The sequence below is a fragment of the Oncorhynchus gorbuscha genome, linkage group LG14 (assembly GCF_021184085.1).
Source record: "Oncorhynchus gorbuscha isolate QuinsamMale2020 ecotype Even-year linkage group LG14, OgorEven_v1.0, whole genome shotgun sequence".
Taxonomy (NCBI): domain Eukaryota; kingdom Metazoa; phylum Chordata; class Actinopteri; order Salmoniformes; family Salmonidae; genus Oncorhynchus; species Oncorhynchus gorbuscha.
The window spans coordinates 65,309,174-65,335,758 of NC_060186.1; the positions used below are offsets into that span (position 1 = coordinate 65,309,174).

General features: G+C 41.3%; 1 protein-coding gene across 1 annotated transcript; it reads left to right on the forward strand.

Annotated features, from left to right (window-relative positions):
* Nucleotides 1–5,004: 5,004 nt before the first annotated feature.
* On the forward strand, nt 5,005–9,558 carry LOC123995699 (homeobox protein OTX2-like). The gene is made up of 4 exons (XM_046299367.1): nt 5,005–5,203; nt 6,734–6,948; nt 7,618–7,769; nt 8,102–9,558. The coding sequence occupies exons 2-4, from the start codon at nt 6,852–6,854 to the stop codon at nt 8,717–8,719; spliced, it is 867 nt and encodes a 288-aa protein (XP_046155323.1). The 5' UTR covers nt 5,005–5,203; nt 6,734–6,851; the 3' UTR covers nt 8,720–9,558.
* Nucleotides 9,559–26,585: the final 17,027 nt, after the last annotated feature.

A 26,585-nucleotide genomic window follows, 5' to 3' on the forward strand; every position in this document is an offset into this window, starting at 1 on the left:
GCCGAGAAATGGTGAGGGGCACAGGAGGAAGAGACAAGAGAGGGAAAGGGGAGAGCAAATTTGGAGAGTAAAGAAAGAATAGAAACAAAAACTGTTTTCAGTGTCACTCCTGCAGCCAGACCCAACGATTCAGCCTGGATTAACTTTACACTCCTCCCTCTCTCCATCTCTCTCTCCATCTTTGTTTTCCACCCCTGCTCTTTTTCTACCTTTGTTCAACTGTTTTTGTTTCTCTTTTATTCTCTTTCCTCTGTTTTTAATCCTAAATGAAACCACAAATGATGCTATATTAGCCTAATTATAAAGCTGTTTATTTGGACTTTAGCTGCTAGCTCACCATCCATTTGAGAGTTATGTAAAATAATACAATAAAATAAAGCTCAAATTCAAGCCTTTTCCATGACCTGCAAAAACAAGCTTCATAGAACTTGAGCTACATGCAACTCTAAGTTTGTGTTTGAAACAATAAAACCTGTGTGTGTGTGTGTGTGTGTGTGTGTGTGTGTGTGTGTGTGTGTGTGTGTGTGTGTGTGTGTGTGTGTGTGTGTGTGTGTGTGTGTGTGTGTGTGTGTGTGTGTGTGTGTGTGTGTGTGTGGGTGGGTGGGTGTGTGTGTGTGGGGGGGGGGGGGGTCATTGCCTCCAGATGCTAAGCGTCAGTAGGTGGGCTGTTTGCTGTCAGGATATCAGGGTGTGTTTTTGTTTGGCCCTCCTCTATCCCTCCCCCTCCCTCTCACTCTGGGGGTCCTGGCCCTCCAGGGACCAGAACCTGAAAACTACTGCACGGGTTAAAGGCCTCTCGTGGGCATAACACTACCCACAAGCCCTGGGAGGTTAACGAGGTACCAGCAGGGACGAGGCATTCCAACCTCCCACAGACACTCGTATGGATTATGTTTATTATGTATATATAGTTAGTTTCTTAATATATGTATTTTTCTGTATTTCGAGTAATGTTGTGGCTATAAGATCTCCCAACTAATCACCTAATAATAGTAGAAGTAATTGTTAGTAGTTTGAATTAGTCCCTTGGGCCTAGCTGTCAATCATCTGACTCCACCCCTGTAATTAGGGAGACTGCAAAGGGGAGAAAAGATGGATGACTTTTCTACTTTTGCCAGGTAAGTTGACAATGTAAGAACAGTCTTAATGGTAGGAACCAGGAATGAATACATTCTCACCTGAGCTTACCTGAGTGGCAGTGAAGAGGAGTGAAGATGATAGAATGAGTCAATCAGAAGCTGGAAACGGGATGAGTAACAGATACTGAACCTTCATAACTACTGCATTTGAATGTAACCACCTGCTGTATTATCAAGTAATGACGACTCAATATTTATGCCATCCTATCAATACTTTGAATAGTTGTATTTCGCCAACATGTTCATCAATAAAGTTATAACATTGTAGCTGTATGGTGCAGATGGTGTGTGTGTGTGTGTGTGTGTGTGTGTGTGTGTGTGTGTGTGTGTGTGTGTGTGTGTGTGTGTGTGTGTGTGTGTGTGTGTGTGTGTGTGTGTGTGTGTGTGTGTGTGTGTGTGTGTGTGTGTGTGTGTGTGTGTGTGTGTGTGTAACAGATGGGGTGAGTGAGTAGGCCAAGACATCGATCTGACCTTGAGCTGGACAGCTGAATGACATTGAACTGAGCTATGACATCATTGATATGGATTTAGTATACAATATATTGAATGTGTTCTTCCAACCATATAAGACAACAATAATTTGATAAATGTATTTATAGTGATCAGTAATAACACTGTTATTAGAATATTATTATTATGTTTATTATTATAGCAGTAATACATTAGATACAGTTGACTGGGACCCTATCATGCATGTATGGAGCTTTACTTTGAGCCATTCCCAGTCCCACGATTCTTAAAGTCCCCAATTCGTTCTCCCTAGCAGCAGGAGAAACCGTGACTCCTTCAATTGGACGGGAGTCAGAGGGAGGGCATATTGCCACAGACGTTAACAAGCGCGTTCACCTTTTACAATCAGAGCCCCGTTTAGCTCGAGCGCTCCCCGGGGCTATGCGATATTTACCGATGAATTATGTATCAGAGCTCGAGATGAAAGGCGACAGCGTGAGCCACGAGCAATATGGCTTCACTCATCTGAGAGACATGGGAAACGAAATATTAGAGATATTAGTTGTTTATTTAATCATTTAGGGTTCTCTTCAAAATATAATGAAGGCGAAGGACTATGTGCGATAATAAATTGAATAGCATTCCATATTTCACTTGAATTTGAAAGCGTTTGAAAGCTTGAATTTGAGGCATACAGCCTAATGTTTAATTTCTAGAGACCACACTCTTGCAAACCAGGCTGGTTCAGGGGCCTGACCTCCATTGATTTAGTTTACTGCATTTATTCATATAGCAGATGGTCATAAACACCGGCTAACTGGTATAATAACACTACTTAGTTTTCATTTTTCACATAAAGTTATTCAGGCATCATTCAATAAACCACGACTAAATTGGCACATTTAAGGAGTAGGCCTGTAGGCGCTTTAAAAAGAGATAGAGAAATTACGAATAGACTAAGGCTATTATTTTGCAGAAAATGTTGCACCTAAACGTAGGCTGCTACCAATGCAGTGACAACTGGACAGTGAAAAGAGCACTGGTAACAATTAGCTTGCTGGCTAATCAAATTCAGACGCTAATCCCCACCAAAACGCAACCTGTCCCCTAGGACAAAAACCGGAGAGGGGGAAAGAAAGGGGGGGGGTGGGTGAAGAGAAACAAAAAAGTAGCGGTTGTATTCACAGATAAGCTGTGTGAATTCGTTCTTGAAAAAGCCTTTTGAAATACCCCAAAATAGGTTTTTCTCTCTCGAAATTTAAAAAGATAAAATGACAGTGAGCAAGAAAATATATATTTTGACTGGAAAGGGAATTATGTATTCTTTTTTTTTAAATACAAAAATACGACGAAGAATATTATTTCTGAGGGAATAGCAGGTACATGATGCGTGAATATGTGCGAGAAGGGTGTTGTTTGAGAGAGAGATATATTTATATGTATATATATATATATATATATATATATATATATATATATATATATATATATATATATATATATATATATATATATATATATATATATATATATATATATATAGATATATAGATATATAGAGAGAGAGAGAGAGAGAGAGAGAGAGAGAGAGAGAGAGAGAGAGAGAGAGAGAGATGAGGGGTGCTGCGTGTGCCAGAGATTTTAAATCTCCCTGAGAGGGTTACATTTACCAAACCGTGACAGTCAAGTCCCCAAGAATGTATATTCCCCTTCCTCGCGGCGAGGCCTGGCTAGAACTTCACCACTTATAAATCAGTGCAGTTGACTAACAAACATGTATGCTTGCATAACAATAATAATTTTGCTAACATTATCGATAAAATCATTTTTGGTTCAAACTAGTTTAAATATAACAGAAGAAAAACAACAAAACGAAACCAATTAGGCTAAAAATCACGAACGACAATAACTCGAGCAATGCTATTTGCCCTAATATACAGCGGGACTGGTTAATTTGTGTGAAACATTATTGCTATTATTAAATGTTTGATTGCTATTCGATTGTCATCCTCACCTTTGCCTTGAAGATAGGGGCGCTGCGGTGCGCTCGCGGAGTACACGCCAATGGACCATCGTTCATTGGGGCCACGAGCTCTACTCAGGAGACAAGAGGTGGTATTTCTAATGACACTGGTAACCACGACATGTTATGGGCTGCGGTGAGGACAGTGGTGAGGACAGTCACAACAAATCCAAAATACATTTTTTAATCAGCCCATTGGGTCGCATGGAAACGTTCAACATCACTCCACATACCTTCCTTCGCTTATTCCATTAGCTGTCAGGGTTATTTAGCAAATCTCCCTCTGGTTAAAATGATCAACACTCGCTCTGTAGCATATCATCTAAATATGACGCAATATATTGCCCAGAGTATGATTAATAAGGACATATTCTGTTTGCCAGAGTAACATTCTATACAGTTATTTCCATTTCATCCATCCATAGAACTGTATTGCTATCTCTGTCTTGCCAATTTTTTGTAATTCTTTCCTCTTTTGCAATCTTCGGCCCATCTTATTTGTGCTAACCGTGCTAGTCATTTCCAAGCATCTTATATAGGCATACATATCTCTATCGTGTCATTTCTGATCTTTCAACAGTACCAAGTGCTCTTTGTGATGGAAATACCTTCGCATGGAGCGATAATTGTGGAGGCGTGTTTAAAAAGAAACTTTTCCCACCCCTCACCTCTCTTGCTCTCTGGCAATGGCGGCTACACTGGAGGCAATACAGCCACTAGCATAACGGGCTACAGAAGGAGAACTCAGAGCATGCTGTAAACCATATTCATCAAGACGAAAATGTTGTTTATGGATGTTGATTGAGAAGAATGTCCACTCAGTGATGGTGTTATAGTTTGTTGCCTGCTGGGAAAGCCCAACTGAACTGTTGAAAAGCCCTGCATTTGCAGTTAATATATATATATATATCTTTAAATGTCACGCTGTTAGCTTAATGATAATAAGATTATTCTTCTTTTCCTTCTTCTTCTTCTTCTTCTTCTTCTTCTTCTTCTTCTTCTTCTTCTTCTTCTTCTTCTTCTTCTTCTTCTTCTTCTTCTTCTTCTTCTTCTGAAATTCGCATATTATTACCATTATTATTATTAGTAGTAGTAGTATTATTATATTAGGCCTATATCTAATATTATAATTAGCCTATTATTATTGTTGTTATTATTATTTTGCAGCCTGTATCAGTTTGGGAAAGTGAGTGAGGTTGGGGGAGGTTGTCTGGCAGTCAGCTGGCTTAGTAAATACAATGCCAGTCTTTGTTTTATTTTCGTGACGCAGAAAATTAATCAGCCCGAATGCGGAGCGCTCGGAGTCGCGGCTAGCGTCCTGTAATCAGGGCAGCGCGTGCCGTACGGATTATCTCGTTAATTTCTTTTTTTTAAACTTTGTGAGAAAAAAAAACTTGTGGGCAATAATAATTAATTCTCGGACAGGGTAATTATTATTGAACGGATGTGGAGCAACCGGTAGATGGGTCTGGGTGAAAAAAAGTGACAGATTGAGGCCGGTGGCCGTTACATATAAAAACGTATGAAGTATTGGGATGCGTGCGTGCACGAGAGGAGGAGGGAACTCGCAGTTGCAACTTCGATTCTACAGGTAGGAGCAGATTGGGTCCAATCTAATAGGACCATGGGCTACAACGAAACATTCCAACTATCAACTTGAATGTAACTACTTATGATTTGCTAAATGCAGGCTATTTGATTGGCAAAACGTTTTGTAAGATTATCCTTTCATAAATAAACAGACATGCATCCTTAGATATTATTACATTGTAATACACTACACCCTGCGATCCTGTGTTTGTGTTTTTGTATTTGTAGTTTTTTTATAGGCCAAAGTTCAAATGTAATTTCAATGTAGGTCTCTTTGAAATGTACAATACAAGTGTGCTAGATCAATATGCCACTAGAAAATATTGTTCGCCGTTTGGGGCCAAAATATATAGACCTAGGCTATATTATTAGGCAGTCTAATAATTACTACCCAAATCATGTTTGTTTCCGCACCACTCAAGTGGATAGTGGGAAAATACATTGTTTCCTTTCTGGGCGATTGATGGCTAGATTGTTGGTTCTTCCAAACAAATGTACATAAGGATTATTGAGGGTTTATTAGACCTAACAGTGTAGGCTACATTTAATATCAAAGACCATGTTGTTGAATTTATGAAGGGAACATTTTCATTTAGTGTAGGATATTGTTTTATTATAGGAAATAACTCTCTCTAAAAAACAGACTCTCCACCGAATGAGATAAATGTGATCGGTTCTTAATTGCGGAGCAAGTGCTTGTTTGCTTAGATTAAGATAAAGTGGTTTTTGCTAATCAACACTATTCGATCGTCTCACCACCTAAATCTAATTACCGGGAGCTATTAATTAGGTAGAAATCGCCCAGGGAGTGTCAATAATGTCGGCTCGAATTACAATTATGGAACAGTTTCCCCAAGTTTCTCGTAATTTTGCTAAATTGCCGTTGACATTTAAATGTAGAAGGGATTTCGCCCTTTCAGCAGACACATTCTATAGATAGAATGTAAGATGCTGTGGTAGTTTAATTGCCTGAATATGTAGAGCGCTGGGTTTACAGTATTGTCTCCTTTTTTTTTGTCACCAACGGCTCTTTTGTCATCAGCATTATTTATCTGGTCAACAGTGGGCTTTGTCTTTGCAAATGGCCCCCAATCATGCCGTCTATACTGGAGACAATTAGCTGATGCTAACCTGTGGGTACTATGCTAATGGTGCGCCTTGCCTTTTTGGAGCCCAATGTGTGTGCGCATTTTAACGACAATGTTTTTGTTCTCGAAGAAGGCGTGCTGAAATGATGGGATGTTTTTGGTGCTGGTAGGATGTGGTGATGATGGTGGTGGTGTGTGTGTGTGAGGGGTGGGGGGTAGTAGGTGGCGCAAACGTTTGTAAGACAGACAGAGGATCCTCAGTCCACAAGGACAGCTGGGGGTCTCCGATCTGCTTTAAGAGCGCTGGCGGTGCAGGACGACGCTCATTTTTTAAATTCACCTCGCTGTTTAAAGAGCGCGTAACGCCTCCAACGAATAATCAGGGACTTATCCTTTTTTAACCAAAACCACCCTCTCTCTCTTTCCTGTTGTGTTCTGTTCAGGTTTCGGCAGAAGAATTGAGAAGAATCCAACACTTGAGGACTAACTAAAAAGGGTACTTTTCAACGCCTTTTTGTTTTCAAAATTCTCTTCAACTTTGCCCTTCGATCGGAGGCTAGAATGATGTCTTATCTGAAGCAGCCGCAGTACACAGTCAACGGTCTGAGTTTGTCTGCCTCCGGAATGGACCTTCTCCATCCGTCTATCGGCTATCCAGGTGAGGTCATGGAAGACATTTATTACACAAATAACCATGAAATAATGAAATCACCTCAAATGGCTTAGGCCTATTGCATAGATTTGATTTGTTTATTGTCGCGTCTATTTCTTACGAAATTATGAGTAAATGAACTGGCAACGATAAGATAAAAACAAGTAAAAATATATATACTAATGTAGCCTTGGAATTATAATTTAATCGAAAGTTGTGTTTTCGATATAATTTGCAATTGGCTTTATAAACATTCTCATCTTGCTTATTTATTATGTCTGTAGTGAATTATCTAAACTACGAGGGGATAATGTTGTACATTATACGCTACAATATTCTTCTGGTCCTCGTGGGGTGTACTACATGTCAATTATTAATGATCCTAAACTAACAAGAATCATGTCTTGGAAATGTTTACAATAAGAGATCTGAGCAAAGGAAAATATCCCCTGTCTGAAATATCAACCGAAAAACGATGTATCTATCTAAACATAGCCTAACTGCTCATGATCAAAATAGCAACGGTAGGCCTGTTGGATAGGCTACAGTTGACAAGCCACATTGATTAGCCCATGTAGGATAAAATAATGTTTTTCTCCTAAAGCAATAACCTGTTTGTATTTGTAAGGTGGGCTACTTAATGTTGACTTAACGAACAGACCTTTTCTCATACAGGCGCCCCTCGTAAACAGAGGCGCGAGAGGACGACCTTTACGCGCGCCCAGCTGGACATTCTGGAGAACTTGTTCGCCAAGACCCGCTACCCAGACATCTTTATGCGCGAGGAGGTGGCCCTGAAGATCAATTTACCTGAGTCTCGTGTTCAGGTGAGTCCCTAGGCTTTTGGGTAAACACACACGATCATCCGGGTTTTGAGTCAAGGCCACTTACACAGCTCGTTAATTTTGGATTTGAGAAGTCAAGATCCCAGACGCCACTTCAGAGCGTGTCTTCTCCACTCTGATAATTGGAGTGTTCACCCCCAGTGTATAGTCCTACGAGCCTCTTCTTTTGCATCCACTATGGCAGACTGTATTGAAATTAAACATGAATAAAACGCTACAACACATTTTTTTTGCGTTCATGGGGTGATAAATAAACTGACTGAGCATCCTCTCCATTTTATTACTACAATTCAACACATTAATTCTTCTTCCAGGTATGGTTTAAAAACCGAAGGGCGAAGTGTCGCCAGCAGGCACAACAGTCCCAGAGCGGTGCGCAAAGCAAGACCAAACCAGTCAAAAAGAGAAGTTCCCCAATGAGAGAAGCCAGCTCCGAGAGCGGTGCCAGCGGACAGTTCACACCACCTCCCAGCACCTCAATCCCGCTCGTAAGCAGCAGTACTGCTCCGGTGTCCATCTGGAGCCCGGCCTCCATCTCCCCACTGTCTGACCCACTCTCTACCTCTTCCTCCTCTTGTATGCAACGGTCCTACCCGATGACCTACACCCAGGCGTCCGGATACAGCCAAGGCTACACCGGATCCTCATCCTATTTCAGCGGGATGGACTGCGGATCTTACTTGGCGCCTATGCACCACCAGCTCTCCGCTGCGGGCTCCACCATGAGCCCCATGAGCAGCAACGGGGTCTCCAGCCACCTGAGCCCGCCTTCGTCCCTGTCCACGCCAGGGTATGGGGCAGCGGGACTGAGTTTCAGTGGTCCCACAGACTGCCTGGATTACAAGGACCAGGCCGCGGCCTGGAAACTCAACTTCAACACGGACTGTTTGGATTACAAAGACCAGTCCTCGTGGAAATTTCAGGTGTTGTGAGGAGAATGAGTGAATGACATTATATTTTCACAATGTGTTGAAATAAACGTTAGTCAATCCGATGGGATTGAGTCGGCGAAAGGAATCGGTTTCCAATGGCTGGTCCTGGGCATCAAACTATTACCCCGAACAGCAGCAGTGTGAGTGGAGAGAAGCTGCCGCTTCGTCTCTCTGACAGCGTAACAACTGCTGAGTTAACTTATTGAAAATTCAGTGAACTCTCTTTAACTTTGATCAAGGACATGGAACAAAAGTGTTGCCCAAGAAGAAAATGATCAAGAGAAGCTGCAACCCTTGGCTAAGCGCGTGGAATGGGTCAGCTTTCCATAAGCTTCTTACGACTCCCCGATCCTCTCCTCTTGGTTGGCAAACTAAAGGGGCCCTTTGATCAAAGCATTGTGTGCGTGTGTGCGTGCGTGTGCGCGCCTGTGAGGCGAACCTGGATGCACTATTTAATTTATGAAAAATGTTTATAAGACACTAGTTCCAACAGACAATCAAACAGTATGCGTGTGCTCATAAATGTCCCCTAAGTGTTTTGACATTTTTTATTTGTGTTAGCTTTTTGAGACTGTGATTCCTTGTACCCGTATGCAATTCCGAGTTTCGCATCTGCGATCACCCAGCTGTGAATTGAATAGTTTTTTAAATGTTTAAGTATGATAAATTATTATGATGAAATATTAGTTGAAATAGGGAGTTTTCAAACAGTGTGAGTGGCCGAGTCAATGAGCAGCAACGTTGCCTGAAACATCAGTGTCCGTCAATGACCAAATACAGCTCAATGTTGTTATGCCAAACTGCTCTGAAAAGGCTATACACAAAAATAAAGAACGTTTGAACTGATTCCCCAGTGTCGCCTGTTTAACTTCTTAAAACCATGTTTTTTTCTTTCTAGTTATTCATCAATAGACTTGCTATTGTAATTTTGTTCTGTCAATACATCTGAATTTTACAGAAAATAATACATATGACATAAAACATAAAACATGATGAATAGGCCTATTACTCAACAACAATGATATTTTAATTCAAACCAAGGTGCACATACGCACAAGCATACACGCACACGCACACACGTACTATTTCAAGTGTCAGAGGCAGGAATGTGCAGACTGGAAGAACAATGTTAATCCCGTTTTGCAGGGAGGATAATCCAACATTTCACTGACGGAACTGTCCAGTTCACACGGAGCCGCTTTCCAAGACTCCCCCAGTCACCAACATTCACATTCCCACTAAAATGGTATGTTATAAAGGAATACGTTTTTAAAGCTTTACAAAACACCCCCTTGGATGTCAGCAAATCAGGCGAGGAAAATCCACATTTTACCAACTGAAAATAGGCCTATGCTATGTGTTTGTCAGAATTGCCATTCAATTCACCAATCAACACATCCAGAACATCTAAAATAAATACTGTGTAAAAACACGTTAGGTAAAAGGCCAATGGTCTCTTATTAGACCAGTCCTTTTAAAAATCAATCTCAGAGAGGGTGTTATTGGTTGAAAAACGAAAGGGTCGATTTGGCCTATGCAGTTCTCAGTTAATAGATAAAAGAGGAGAAAATAATATTTTATGCTGCATTTTGTAATTATTTAGGAGAGGGGAATTTACCTTTTTACATTATTTTTGTAGACTATAGAATCTCAGTTTATGCCTACAATGGGGACCAATGTGTTATTGGTCCAAATCCCCCCCGAAAAAAAACGAATTAGTCCATAATCATAGCAGTGGTCGAATAAAAAGGCAATAACAATCAAGGTATCGATTTCACAGAATTTTCACTGCGTGGACATCACGCTATGATGATATATTCATATATTGTATAATTAACTATATTTATATGCAATTAGATTTAGTCAATTTCAGCATTATGATCATCAAAATATAAGGTCTATACTTGCAAATGGGGATTGCTAATTGAAATGCCAAAAGCATCTTAGGGCTAAATTCATCTTTAGAACCCTGGGAGATTCGTTAAATCTCTTAGCTCTTTCCTAAAACCATCGTTGCTAAAGTTGCTCTTGAAAACGCTCGTTATTTAACATCTGCTCAGACCACTCGTAAAACAGCAAAATACCTCGTTAGATGCTTTTTTGCCCTTCCGCGTAACTTTATACACAGAAGATCTCCGCTAACCACAAAATCAATACGTTTATCTGTCTTTCAGTGAACACCTACAACTTCAGAACGAACGTGACAGTGACTACAAATACAAAGTTGGCCATTTCTTTGCCTAACAAGCGAAGGATATACTGACTTCAAATGAAAACGGAGAAGACTGCATTAAAAGATAAATACAGTATAGGCTACATAGACCTATATATTTGAATGATATTGAAATCAATTTTATGTTAATTCAATTTAGCTGTCTGTCATTTTTGCTTATATTTCATGGTGTCAAATTTTGATTTAGTGCATTATTATAGCAAGTGCTTCAATATTTGTAGCCATAGGAGCTGATCCGTCATCAGTATTGTGTAATAATTCTAATGTTAAGGTAAGATTGGAAAGGGAGAACGCTGATCCGAGAGCAGTGCTGCCTTTCTTTCGATCTTATCAGTATCGACACAGGCCTCAACGACGCACTTATCGAACGTCCCTGCCTGTTGTTTTGGGGAACGCATATGTTACATATTTGGCCGTTGTAGGAAAGATGCAACTTTAAAACACCTGTAAGCCTAAATTCCATTGCAATCGGGAAACCGGGACAATATCTATTGCACATCCAGGACTGAGTGGAGTTTGCAGGCAGCCCAATTCTGCTCCTCGTTTCCCAGTTGCGATGTAACATGAACATTACCATGATCGTAGCAGTTGCATCGTTAATTACGAGCCAATATTTTAAGTGTTTTACAAACAAGCATGTAGAGAGAACCTTCGCTAAGTGAGTCGTTAGACCATACTGATAGTAGTATCGACATAAAAGCAAATCTTCTCTCAGGATCAGCCTTCTCCACTCAAATCTTACTTTAACATTCAAATTATTCTACAGTACTGACGAAGGATCAGCTCCTAGAGAGATATTACCACAAATGGCTGAACATATTGAGGAGGCTTATTATGCTTACACAAATAATAAACTACTAAATCACAGGTTAGGCACATCATTGAGCACATCTTGTCACACAGCATTAAACATATTGAGGCACAAATTACAGATATAATTGAATTATATAGCCGTCGCCCATGTAGCCTATTTGTATTGTAATGCAGTCATCTTGGTTTTCATTTGATGCATTGTTTTATATTTCACTTGTTTGTAACAATTGCAAATACTTTGGCAATTTTGTATTTATAGTCAACTTCGTTCTGAAGTTATCAGCGATCGGTCAGACAGATAGAATCAATATTTTTAGGTTAAGGCTAGGTAGCCTATGTTTAGCGGAGATTTTCTGTGAATAAATTGACGCGGAGGGCAAAAAACACCCAACGATGCACCTCGACTGCTCTTCGACTTGTCTGGATCACTTGTAGATGTGCAAAGGTTCGTTATTTTAAGAGCAACGTTATTAACGAAGGCTCTGGGAAACAGATCGGCTAGGCTACTAAAAATACATCGTAAGATGGTTCTAACGATGATTTTAACAATACAAAGGCTCTGGGAAACAAGGCCCAGATTTTTCAAAGACCAATTAGTGGAAACATATCAGAATTAGGCTGCCTGTATAAACGGACCCCCCCCCCATTAAAAAAAATATATAAATTGAGATTATTGAAAAGAAGCAGCAGATTCATCAAAGCCCTGTCACGACTTGTTGAAGCCAAGTAGCACTTGTTGAACGTCGGTTATTGACCCAATCATTGTCACTGCGTCTAGAGAAATCCATACTAATTTGGTATTGTAGAATGGTATCTGTGTCACGCAAGCAGGTGGATAAATGGAAGATAAGTCATTTTAGAAATATCACAAAATCAACAATAATGGGAAGTGTTTCTGAGATGATTCAATATCAACATTTCGGAATCACTCATCGGGAAATGTAGACTAGCCAAATCATATGCAATATGTTTAGTCCAGCAAGTTTGCATTAAACTGAATGTTGCACTTTGATGAAACTATAATTAGTAGAATGGGCAGCAGAATAAACAGCTATTCTTACATTATACAGTGCATTTGGAAACTATTCAGACCCCTTGACTTTTCCACATTATGTTATGTTACAGCCTAATACTAAAATTGATTAAATTAAATTGTCCTTCTGGAAGGTTCTCCCATCTCCACAAAGGAACTCTGGAGCTCTGTCAGAGTGACCATCAGGTTCTTGGCCACCTCCCTGACCAAGGCCCTTCTCCCCCAATTGTTTAGTTTGTCCAGGTGGCCAGCTCTTGGAAGAGTCTTGGTGGTTCCATACTTCTTCCATTTTTTTTTATTTCACCTTTATTCAACCAGGTAGGCTAGTTGAGAACAAGTTCTAATTTACAACTGCTACCTGGCAAAGATAAAGCAAAGCAGTTCGACACATACAACAACACAGAGTTACACATGGAATAAACAAACATACAGTCAATAACACAGTAGAAAAAGAAAAACAAGTCTATATGCATTGTGTGCAAATGAGGAAAGATAAGGGAGGTAAAGGCAATAAATAGGCCATGGTGGCGAATTAATTACAATATACCAATTAAACATTGGAATGGTAGATGTGCAGAAGATGAATGTGCAAGTAGAGATACAGGGGTGCAAAGGAGCAAGATAAATAAATAAATAAACAACAGTATGGGGATGAAATAGTTGGATGGGCTATTTACAGATGGGCTATGTACAGGTGCAGTGATCTGTGAGCTGCTCTGACAGCTGGTGCTAAAAGCTAATGAGGGAGATATGTGTCTCCAGCTTCAGTGATTTTTGCAGTTCGTTCCAATCATTGGCAGCAGTGTTGGAAGGAAAGGTGGCCAAAGGAGTAATTGGCTTTGGGGGTGACCAGTGAGATATACCTGCTGGAATGTGTGTTACAGGTGGGTGCTGCTATGGTGACGAGTGAGCTGAGATAAGGCAGGGCTTTACCTAGCAAAGACTTATTGATGACCTGGAGCCAGTGGGTTTGGCGACGAGTATGAAGCGAGGGCCAGCCAACGAGAGTGTACAGGTCGCAGTGGTGGGTAATATATGGGGCTTTGGTGACAAAACGAATGGCACTGTGATAGACTGCATTCAGTTTGTTGAGTAGAGTGTTGGAGGCTATTTTGTAAATGACATCGCTAAAGTCGAGGATCGGTAGGATGGTCAGTTTTACGAGGGTATGTTTGGCAGCATGAGTGAAGGATGCTTTGTTCTGAAATAGGAAGCAGATTCTAGATTTAATTTTGGATTGAAGATGCTTAAGATGGAGATGTCTGGAAGGAGAGTTTACAGTCTAACCAGACACCTAGGTATTTGTCAGAACCGTCCATTACTGGACGGGCGGGCAGGTGTGGGCAGCGATCGGTTGAAGAGCATGCATTTAGTTTAACTTGCATTTGAGAGCAGTTGGAGGCCACAGAAGGAGAGTTGTATGGCATTGAAGCTCGTCTGGAGGTTAGTTAACACAGTGACCAAAGAAGGGCCAGAAGTATACAGAATGGTGTCGTCTGTGTAGAGGTGGATCAGAGAATCACCAGCAGCAAGAGCGACATCATTGATGTATACAGAGAAGAGAGTCGGCCCGAGAATTGAACCCTGTGGCACCCAAATAGAGATTGCCAGAGGTTCGGACAACAGGCCCTCCGATTTGACACACTGAACTCTATCAAAGAAGTAGTTGGTGAACCAGGCGAGGCAATCATTTGAGAAACCAAGGCTGTTGAGTTGGCCAATAAGAATGTGGTGATTGACGGAGTCGAAAACCTTGGCCAGGTCGATGAATACGGCTGCACAGTATTGTCGCTTATCGATGGCGGTTATGATATAATTTAGGACCTTGAGCGTGGCTGAGATACAACCATGACCAGCTCTGAAACCAGACTGCATAGTGGAGAAGGTATGGTGGGATTTAAAATGGTCCGTAATCTGTTTGTTAACTTGGCTTTCGAAGACCTTAGAAAGGCAGGGTAGGATAGATATAGGTCTGTAGCAGTTTGGGTCTAGAGTGTCTCGCCCTTTGAAGAGGGGGATGACAGCGGCTGCTTTCCAATCTTTGGGAATCTCAGACGATACGAAAGAGAGGTTGAACAGGCTTGTAATTGGGGTTGCAACAATTTCGGCTGATCATTTTAGAAAGAGAAGGTCCAGATTGTCTCACCCGGCTGATTTGTAGGGGTCCAGATTTTGTAGCTCTTTCAGAACATCAGCTATCTGGATTTGGGTTAAGGAGAAATGGGGGAGGCTTGGGCAAGTGCTTATTGAAATGCTTATTGAAATTCTCAATTATAGTGGATTTGTCAGTGGTGACAGTGTTTCCTAGCCTCAGTGCAGTGGGCAGCTGGGAGGAGGTGCTCTTATTCTCCATGGACTCCATTCTCCATTTAAGAATGATAGCGGCCACTATGTTTTTGGTGACCTTCATTGCCACCGATATTTTTTGGTACCCTTCCCCAGATCTGTGCCTTGACAACATCCTGTCTCGGAGCTTGGTTTTTGCTCTGACATGCACTGTTAGCTGTGGGACCTTATACAGACAGGTTTGTGCCTATCTAAATCATGTCCAATCAATTTAATTGACCACAGGTGGACCAATCAAGTTGAAGGAACATCTCAAGCGGTCTTACGCACTGCATCGCTGTGCTTGAGGCATCACTACAGACCCGGGTTCGATCTCGGGCTGTGTTGCAGCCGGCCAGAACCTGGAGGCCCATGAGAAGGCGTACAATTGGCCCAGCGTTGTCCAGGTTAGGGGAGGGTTTGGCCGGCTGGGATGTCTTTGTCCCATTGTGCTCTAGCGACTCCTGTGGTGGGCTGGGGGCACCAGGTACATGGTCACCAGTTATACCAGTGATTCCTCCTACACATTGGTGCGGCTGGCTTCCGGGTTAAGTGAGCAGTGTGTCAAGAAGCAGTGCGGCTTGGCAGGGTTGTGTTTCGGAGGACGCATGGCTGTCGACCTTCGCCTCGCCCAAGTTCATACAGGAATTGCAACAATGGGACAAGACTGTAACTACTAATTGGGGAGAAAAGAGGGTATTGGTATTTGGCATTTTATTAGGATACCCATTAGCTGTTGCAAAAGCAGCACCTACTCTTCCTGGGGTCCAAACAAAACATGAAACATAATACAAAATGACATAATACAGAACATCAATAGACAAGAACACTCAAAGACAGAACTACATACATTTTCTAAAAGGCTTTTTAAAGGTAGCCTACATATCAATGCATACGCACAAGTTATCTAGGTCAGATAGGGGAGAAGCGTTGTGCCGCGAGGTTTTGCCTTATCTGTTTTTTGAAACCAGGTTTGCTGTTTATTTGAACAGTATGAGATGGAAGGAAGTTCCATGTAATTAGGGCTCTATATAATACCGTAAAGTTGGTACCAAATGACAGTTTACAATCTAAAGTAACGGCAAGTAATTTAGTCTCCTCAACTTGTTCAACAGACACACCATTCATTACCAGATTCAGCTGAGGTCTAGAACTTCAGGAATGGTTTGTATCAAATACAATGCTCTTAGTTTTAGAGATGTTCAGGACCAATTTATTACCGGCCACCCATTCCAAAACAGACTGCAACACTTTGTTAAGGGTTTCAGTGACTTCATTAGCTTTGGTTGCTGATACGTATATGGTTGAATCATCAGCAAACATGGACACACATGCTTTGTTTAATGCCAGTGGCAGATCATTGGTAAAAATATAAAAGAGTAGAGGGCCTAGAGAGCTGCCCTGCGGTACACCACACTTTAAATGTTTGACATTAGAGAAGCTTCCATTAAAGAAAACCATTTGAGTTCTATTGAAAAGCCATAACAAATCCGTTTTATCAACAACAAATTATGGTCAATAATATCAAAGGCTGCACTGAAATGTAACAATACAGCTCTCACAATCTTCTTATTAACAATTTCTTTCAACCAATCATCAGTAATTTGTGTCAGTGCAGTACACGTTGAGCACCCTTCTCTACAAGCATGCTGAAAGTCTGTTGTTAATTTGTTTACAGAGAAATAGCATTGTATTTGGTCAAATACATTTTTTTCAAACAGTTTGCTAAGAGCTGGCAGCAAGCTTATCTGTTTGCTGTTAGAACCAGTAAAGGCCGCTTTACCACTCTTGGGTAGTGGAATTACTTTGGCTTCCCTCCAGGCCTGAGGACAAAGACTTTCCTCTAGGCTCAGATTAAAAATAGGACAGATATGAGTGGCTATAGTCAGCTACCATCCTCAGTAGCTTTCCATCTAAGTTGTCAATGCCATGAGGTTTGTCATTATTGATCGACAACAATAATTCATCCACCTTTTCCACACAAACTTTACATAATTCAAACTTGCAATGCTTTTCTTTAATTATTAGTTTTTTTTATGCATGAATACAATTGCTCACTGTTCGTTGTTGACATTTCCTGCCTAAGTTTGCCCACTTTGCCAATGAAATAATCATTAAAATAATTGCCAATTTCAAATGGTTTCGTGATGAATCAGCCATTCGATGAAAGATGGAGTTGAATTTGTCTTTCTGCCCATAATTTCATTTAAAGCATTCCAAAGTTTTTGTTCCATCGTTCTTTATATCATTGATCTTGGCTTCATAATACAGTTTCTTCGTCTTTTTGTGGAGTTTAGTCACATAATTTCTCAATTTGCAGTAAGTAAGCCAGTCAGTTGTGCGGCCAGACTTCTTAGCCATTCTTTTTGCCCCATCTCTTTCAACCATACAGTTTTTCAATCCCTCATCAATCCATGGAGCCTTAACAGTTCTTAGAGCTACCCCTCTATACTGCCCCCGTTGGAGAAAGTGCGTACCCATAGTAAACTGAAAATATTTTTTCCCAAAATTGCTAATATATGCATATAAAATTTATTATTGAATAGAAAACACTCTAAAGTTTCTAAAACCGTTTAAATTATGTCTGTATGTAAAGCAGAACTCTCAGGGCAGCCTTTCTCCCAAATTCTCTTTTGTGAAGAGAAAAGTTGGGTCAACTTTGACGTCATGGCCCCCACCCTACCCAGGCAGCTACGGATCCAGGAACAGTCTCTATCTGTTCAGCGCGATGTCAGCTTTCAAATGGCACGTTCATTGTGAGAATCCCACGAGCCCTGCACGTTTGGCGGGCGAAATTGCTCGTGTCCCTCTGAAAAACAGGCACTCTTTTGCGCGCGGCCGATTTGGAGTACGTCTTTTTCCATGATCCAGCATTTGAAGCCGGATTGTCTGTTCGCGCTGATCTTTGTTCTACATGCTAAAAACATCATAAAACTCGATTTTTCACATTGTTTGACCAGTTTAGTGGACATATAATATGTAAATTGGAAGTTTTGATGCGCAAGAGTGCTGGACCAGAAGTAATTTTGGATGCATTTCAGCCGAAGCTGTTAACATGTGCTAATACAGAGATACACAATGTGAAACCAAATGATGTATTGGGTAAGTATGACTCCTTCTACGTCTCCTGATGGAAGAACATCAAAGGTAAGGGAATATTTATGTGGTTATTTGGTGTTTCTGTGGACTCCAAACGTAGAGGAGACATACTGCTAATATCTGAGCGCTGACTCATAGTATAGCCCAGTGAACGATGTCTGTAACGTTAAAAATAAATGTAATACAGCGGTTGCATTAAGAAGAAGTGTATCTTTGTAAATATATGTAGAACATGTATATTTAGTCATGTTTATTGCTTGTTATCTGACGTTATCTGTCGGAGCTATCATCATTTCTCCTGACATTTGAGTAGCATTTTTTGAAATGTCGTCATTGTAAACAGAGATTTATGGATATAAATGGCATATTATTGAAAAAAAAAAGTACTGTGTAACATGTAATATTACTGTCATCTGATGAAGATTTTCAAAAGGTTAGTGAATTATCTATTTTTTAATCCTACTTTTAAATTTTATTTTTTCTGGGACAAAATGGCCGCCGCTTGCCTTTTGTTTCGGTGGTGATCTAATATAAATATGTGCTATGTTTTCGCCGTAAAACATTTTAGAAATCTGACTTGCTGGGTAGATAAACAAGGTGTTTATCTTTCATTTGAGCCATTGGACTTGTTAATGTGTGGAGGTTAAATATTTTTAGGAATATTTTTGCGTTCCTTGCGCCACCTTCCAGCTGAACGTGGGGGGGGGGTTCCCAAATTGGAACCCTAGTCCCCTTCTGGTTAACAGGTGCATGTTTATCAATAATTGGAAGAAGCAATTTCATAAATTCATCAAGTACAGCATCTGGATGCTCCTCATTAATCACATCAGACCAACACATTTTTTTAACATCATCCACATACTGTAAGAGTCACAACAAAACATTTTGTATAATCTCTTATACACTATTTTATGCCAAGCTGTTGGAACTTTGGCTTTCCGGAATATAGACACTATATTGTGATCACTGCATCCAATGGGTACAGATACAGCTTTTGAGAAAAGTTCTACAGTATTAGTAAAAATGTGATTGGTACATGTGGATGGTCTTGTTCCTGTAGTGTTTGTAAACACCCTGGTAGGTTGATTAATAACCTGAACCCGATTACAGGCACTGGTTACAGTAAGAAGCTTCCACCTGAGTGGACAGCTTGATGAAAACCAGTCAATATTCAGATCCAGGGGGATAAAGATACTCACTACCGAGTTCCAAACTGCCTCTGGAAGCACAATAACTGTTTGTTGAAACGGGTTTCCATGGCCAGGCAGCCGCACAAAAGCCTAAGATCAATCAATCAATCATTCAAATTGATTTATAAAGCCCTTCTTACATCAGCTGATATCACAAAGTGCTGTACAGAAACCCAGCCTAAAACCCCATACAGCAAGCAATGCAGGTGCAGCTCCTGCTGTCTCTAGAGAGTTGAAAATAGCAGGTCTGGGACAGATAGCTTGTCCGGTGAACAGGTCAGGGTTCCATAGAGAAAAAGCGAGAGAAAGCGAGAGGGAGAGAGAAAAGAGAGAGAGAGAATTAAAGAGAGCATACTTAAATTCACACAGGACAGCGGATAAGACAGGAGAAATACTCCAGATATAACAGACTGACCCTAGCCCCCCGACACATAAACTATTTGCAACATAAATACTGGAGTCTGAGACAGGAGGGGTCGGGAGACACTGTGGCCCCGTCCGACGATACCTCCAGACAGAGCCAAACAGGTAGGATATAACCCCACCCACTTTGCCACACCACTAGAGGGATATCTTCAACCACCATCTTACTAACCTGAGACAAGGCCGAGTATAGCCCACGAAGACCTCCCCCACAGCACAAACCCAAGGGGGGTGCCAACCCGGACAGGAAGATCACCTCAGTGACTCAACTCAACCCACTCAAGTGGAGCACCGCTCCTAGGTACGGCATTGGAAGGGCACCAGTAAGCCAGTGACTCGGCCCATGTAATAGGGTTAGAGGCAGAGAATCCCAGTGGAAAGAGGGGAACCGGCCAGGCAGAGACGGCAAGGGCGGTTCGATGCTCCAGTGCCTTTCCGTTCACCTTCACACTCCTGGGCCAGATTACACTCAATCATACGACCTACTGAAGAGATGAGTCTTCAATAAAGACTTAAAGGTTGAGACCGAGTCTGCATCTCTCACATGGATAGGCAGAAAATGCCATAAAAATGGAGCTCTATAGGAGAAAGCCCTGCCTCCAGCTGTTTGCTTAGAAATTCTAGGGACGGGAAGGAGGCCTCCGTCTTGTGACCATAGCGTACGTGTAGGTATGTACGGCAGGACCAAATCGGAAAGATAGGTAGGAGCAAGCCCATGTAATGCTTTGTAGGTTAGCAGTAAAACCTTGAAATCAGCCCTAGCCTTAACATGAAGCCAGTGTACAGAGGTTAGCACTGGAGTAATATGATCAGATTTTTCAATTCTAATCAAGATTCTAGCAGCCGTGTTTAGCACTAACTGAAGTTTATTTCATACTTTATCTGGGAAGCTGGAAAGTAGAGCAATGCAGTAGTCTAACCTAGAAGTGACAATTAATTTTTCTGCATCATTTTTGGACAGAAAGTTTCTGATTTTTGCAATGTTACGTAGCTAGAATAAAGCTGTCCTTGAAATAGTCTTGATATGTTTGTCAAAAGAGAGATCATGGGCTCGAGTAAGGCCGAGGTCCTTCACAGTTTTATTTCAGACGACTGCACAACAATTAAGCTTAATTGTCAGATTCAACAGAAGATCTCTTTGTTTCTTGGAACCTAGAACTACTAGCATCTCTGTTTTGTATGAGTTTATAAGTAAAACATTTGCCGCCATCCACTTCCTTATGTCTGAAACACAGGCTTCCAGCTAGGGATATTTTGGGGCTTCACTATGTTTCATTGAAATGTATAGCTGTGTCGTCCACATAACAACGAAGTTAACATTATGTTTACGAATGACATCACCAAGAGGTAAAATATATAGTGAAACAATAGTGGTCCTAACACGGAGCCTTGAGGAACACTGAAATATACAGTTTATTTGTCAGAGGACAAACCATCTACAGAGACAAACTGATATCTTTCCAACAGATAAGATCTAAACCAGGCCAGAACTTGTTCGTGTAGACCAATTTGGGTTTCCAATTTCTCCAAAAGAATGTGGTGATCGATGGTATCAAAAGCAGCCCTAAGGTCTAAGAGCAAGAGGACAGATGCAAAGCCTCAGTGCTATGCACTGAGACTGCACTTGTGAAGGTGGTAACTGACCTTTTAATGGCGTCAGACCGAGGCTTTGCATCTGTCCTCGTGCTCTTAGACCTTAATGCTGCTTTTGATACCATCGATCGCCACATGGGGTCTATAACCAGACTGATGCGTTTCATATACATTGCTTGTTTTCAGAAATGCAGTGAGTTGCTGTGCAACAGCTTTTTCAAAATGTTTTGAGAGGAATGGGAGATTCAATATAGGCCGAAAGTTTTAAAAATATTTTCTGGGTCAAGGTTTGGCTTTTTAAAGAGAGGCTTTATTACTGCTACTTTTACTGAGTTTGATACACATCCGGTGGATAGAGAGCCGTTTATTATGTTCAACATAGGAGGGCCAAGCACAGGAAGCAACTCTTTCAGTAGTTTAATTGGAATAGGGTCCAGTATGCAGCTTGACGTTTTAGAGGCCATGATTATTATCATCAATGTGTCAAGAGATATAGTATTTTAAAACTTGAGTGTCTCCCTTGATCCTACGTCCTGGCAGTGTTGTGCAGACAAAAGACAACTGAGCTTTGGAGGAATACGCAGATTTAAAGAGAAGTTTGTAATATGCTTTCTAATGATCATGATATTTTCATCGAAGAAGTTCATGAATTTATCACTGCTGAAGTGAAAGCCATCCTCTCTTGGGGAATGTTAACTTTGCGACAGTATCAAAAATTTATTTTGGATTGTTCTTATTTTCCTTAATTAAGTTGAAAAAATAGGATGATCGGGCTCTTCAAAACTGCACGGTACTGTCTTTCCAAGCTATTCGGAAGACTTCCAGTTTGGTGTAGCGCCATTTCCGTTCCAATTTTCTGGAAGCTTGCTTCGAGCTTGGGTATTTATTTTTTATTCAAATTGTTTTCCCCTTTTTCACCCCAATTTCATGGTATGCAATTGTTTTAGTAGCTACTATCTTGTCTCATCGCTACAACTCCCGTACGGGCTCGGGAGAGACGAAGGTTGAAAGTCATGCGTCCTCCGATACACAACCTAACCAAGCTGCACTGCTTCTTAACACAGCGCGCATCCAACCTGGAAGCCAGCTGCACCAATGTGTCGGAGGAAACACCGTGCACCTGCGCCCGGCCCGCCATAGGAGTCACTGGTGCACGATGAGACAAGGACATCCCTACCGGCCAAGCCCGACCTCCCGGTCGCGGCCGGTTACGACAGAGCCTGGGCGCAAACCCAGAGTCTCTGATAGCATAGCTGGCACTGCAGTACAGCTCCCTTAACCACTGCGCCACCCGGGAGGCCCAGCTTGGGTATTTTCTGTACACCAGGGAGCTAATTTCTTATGACAAATGTTTTTTTTGTTTTTAGGGGTGCAACTGCATCTAGGGTATTACGCAAGTTTAAATTGAGTTCCTCAGTTAGGTGGTTTACTAATTTTTGTACTCTGACGTCCTTGGGTAGGTGGAGGGAGTCTGGAAGGGCATCTAAGAATCTTTGGATTGTCCAAGAATTTATAGCATGGGTTTTGATGATCCTTGGTTGGGGTCTGACCAGATTATTTGTTGCAATTCAAACGTAATAAAATGGTGGTCCGATAGTCCAGGATTATGAGGAAAAACATTAAGATCCACAACATTTATTCCACGGGACAAAACTAGGTCCAGAGTATGACTGTGGCAGTGAGTAGGTCCAGAGACATGTTGGACAAAACCCACTGAGCCGATGATGGCCCCGAAAGCCTTTTGGAGTAAGTCTGGGAACTTTTCCATGTGAATATTAAAGTCACCCAAAATTGAATATTATCTGCCATGACAACAAGGTCCGATAGGAATTTAGGGAACTAAGTGAGGAACACTGTATATGGCCCAGGAGGCCAGTAAACAGTAGCTATAAAATGTGATTGAGTAGGCTGCATAGATTTCATGACTAGAAGCCAAAAAGACGAAAACGCAGTCGCTATTTTTTTGTAAATTGAAATTTGCTATCGTGAATGTTAGCAACACCCCCGCCTTTGCGGGATGCGCTAGGCATATGGTCACTAGTGTAACCAGGAGGTTACTCATTTAACACAGTAAACTCAGGAGGTTACTCATTTAACACAGTAAATTCAGCAGGCTTAAGCCATGTTAGGCCATTCACATCAAGATTATAATCAGTGATTAATTCATTGACTATGACTGCCTTGGAAGTGAGGTATCTAACATTATGTAGCCCTATTTTGAGATGTGAGATATCACAATCTCTTTCAATAATGGCAGGAATGGAGGAGGTCTTTATTCCAGTGAGATTGATAAAGCGAACACCGCCATGTTTAGTTTTGCCCAACCTAGATCGAGGCACAGACACGGTCTCAATGGGGATAGCTGAGCTGACTACACTGACTGTGCTAGTGGCAGACTCCACTAAACAAGCAGGCTGGCTAACAGCCTGCTGCCAGGCCTGCACCCTATCTCATTGTGGAGCTAGGGGAGTTAGAGCCCTGTCTATGTTTGTAGATAAGATGAGAGCACCCCTCCAGCTAGGATGGAGTCCATCACTCCTCAGCAGGCCAGGCTTGGTCCTAAGATCACCATGCGCAATGCCAAGCATCGGCTGGAGTGGCCATTGGACTCTGGAGCAGTGGAAAGGCGTTCTCTGGAGTGATGAATCACACTTCACTATCTGACAGTCCGAAGGATGAATGTAGGTTTGTGGATGCCAGGAGAACGCTACCTGCCCCAATGCATAGTGCCAACTGTAAAGTTTGTTGGAGGAGGAATAATGGTCTGGGGCTGTTTTTCATGGATCGTGCTAGGCCCCTTAGTTCCAGGGAAGGGAAATCTTAACGCTACATCATACAATGACATTTTAGACGATTCTGTACTTCCAACTTTGGGGAAACAGTTTGGGGAAGGCCCTTTCCTGTTTCAGTATGACAATGCCCCGTGCACAAAGCGAGGTCCATACAGAAATGGTTTGTCAAGATCAATGTGGAAGAACTTGACTGGCCTGCAGAGAGCCCGGACCTCAACTCCATCGAACACCTTTGGAATTAATTGGAACGCCGACTGCGAGCAAGGACTAATCGCCCAACATCAGTGCCCGGCCTCACTAATGCTCTTATGGCTGAATGTAAGCAATGTTCCAACATCTAGTGGAAAGCCTTCCCAGAAGACTGGAGGTTGTTATAGCAATAAAGTGAGGACCAACTCCATATTAATGCCCATGATTTTGGAATGAGATGTTCGATGATCAAGTGTCCACATACTTTTGGTCATGTTGTGTATAATGAAACAAGAATCTAAATAAGTGCTATAATTTATCATTATCATCATATTGTCATATTATTCTAGAATGATTATTCTAATATAATTCTAAATATCATTTTTGTCGTTACCATGCTATATATTCAATTTGGCTATTAGTTAAATCAAGGTTAAATAAATACATGTAGCTAAAACAGAAAGACTTGAGCGGAGCGGGCCAGAGGGACCTATTTGTGCAAGATTCCATTCCTAGGCTTTCGGTTTTAATTAAGCGCCACTCTGCACGAAGGGACATATGGGTCCGGCAGACGCTTCATTAATCCCTTCATCGCATTTGTGGATGTTAAACAATAAAAGGCCTTGAGCTTGGAGTTTTAAAACCCAGCCTTGGCTCTGGTCACTGCTGCGGGGTGCGGACCAGGGCCCGGTTTCTCAAAAGGACCTTAAGGCTAAATTCGTTAGGACCTTCGTAGGAATATCGTTCAATCTCCAAGCTGTTTCTGAAAAACGTCTTTATTAACGTTGCACTTGAAAACGCTCATAATCTATCTCCTGTCTCAGACCACTCGTAGAACAGCTAAGTGGGTCTTCAGATGCTTTTTTGCCCCCCCGCGTCACTTTATACACAGAAGATCTCCGTAAACATAGAATCACGTGGCTTATCCGTCTTTTTGTGACCGCTGAACAAAGTTGACTACAAATACAAAGTTGCCAATGTCTTTGCAATTGATACGAACAAGCGACTTATGAAAATAGACTTCAATTGTAAACAGAGATGACTGCATTAAAATATAGACAGTAGGCTTTAAGCCTATTTCAATCATACTGAAATACATTTAATGTTCATTCAATTCATTTATATTTTGATACTTCTAGGCTACTGTCTGTAATGTGTCTCAATATATTTAATGATGTATAGCCTAACACGTGCGCAATCATGTGACAAATCGGTGATTTAGTGATTTTTTTTTAAATTGGGAAAGCATTAGAATAAGTCGCCTCATAATGTGCAGCCATAGGTCGTAATAGGAGCTTATCAGTATTGTGAAATATTTCAGGTGATTTCAATGGAGAAAGCTGATCTGAGAGCAGCGCTCCCTTTTTTTTCGATCCTATCAGTATCTATGTTCCAATGACGCACTTAGCAACCCTTATTTCTGCCTGGTGTTTTGGGAAATGCATGTTTCATCTTCAGAGGTTATAGGAAAGAGGCATCTTAAAACACTCGTAAGACTAAATTCCATAGCTATCGGGAAACCAGGCCCAGCTCTGAGCTGGCCGACAGGCCATAGAGGCAAAATAGAACTTTCCCAAGCACACCAGACAGGCACTTGGTCGCGCGCCCAGCGAATTCCACGCATTGCCATTAGCGAAAATAGGCTATGATCCAGCGCCCGCAAAGCGCCCCAAGCCCCAAACATCCGTAGAGAAACACTAGGAAATGTCAATATGACTCAGTCAACCTTTATTGGTTTTGTGACTTAGAGAATTTGTTTAAGGGTTTTCAAAATACAGAAAAATCTCAAAGTTCTTATATTTGATCGATTTTCTGCTGCAGTGATATATTCATCCAGTAAATATAATTGTAGGCTGGACCTACAATTGTTTAGGAATATCAGAATTGGGAAAAGTAGCCTAATTTCTCCCCTGTGAGCTATCAATATTATATCAATGAACTCTTCAGAATTTAGCTTGTATATGGGCTATTGGTAGACACAATCATTGTTATTTAAAATGTCTCACACTGTAAATCTAAAAAAGACTAATAAAAATGGTACTATAATTTTGTACTCATCCAGCTATTTCTTATGCTCAACTTGCACAACCAGGGTTGGTATATTTGATGTCAATATGTCAATATCATCACCTCCCCTATAAGCCATAATATTATAGCGTCTTTTGTCATTTGAAAT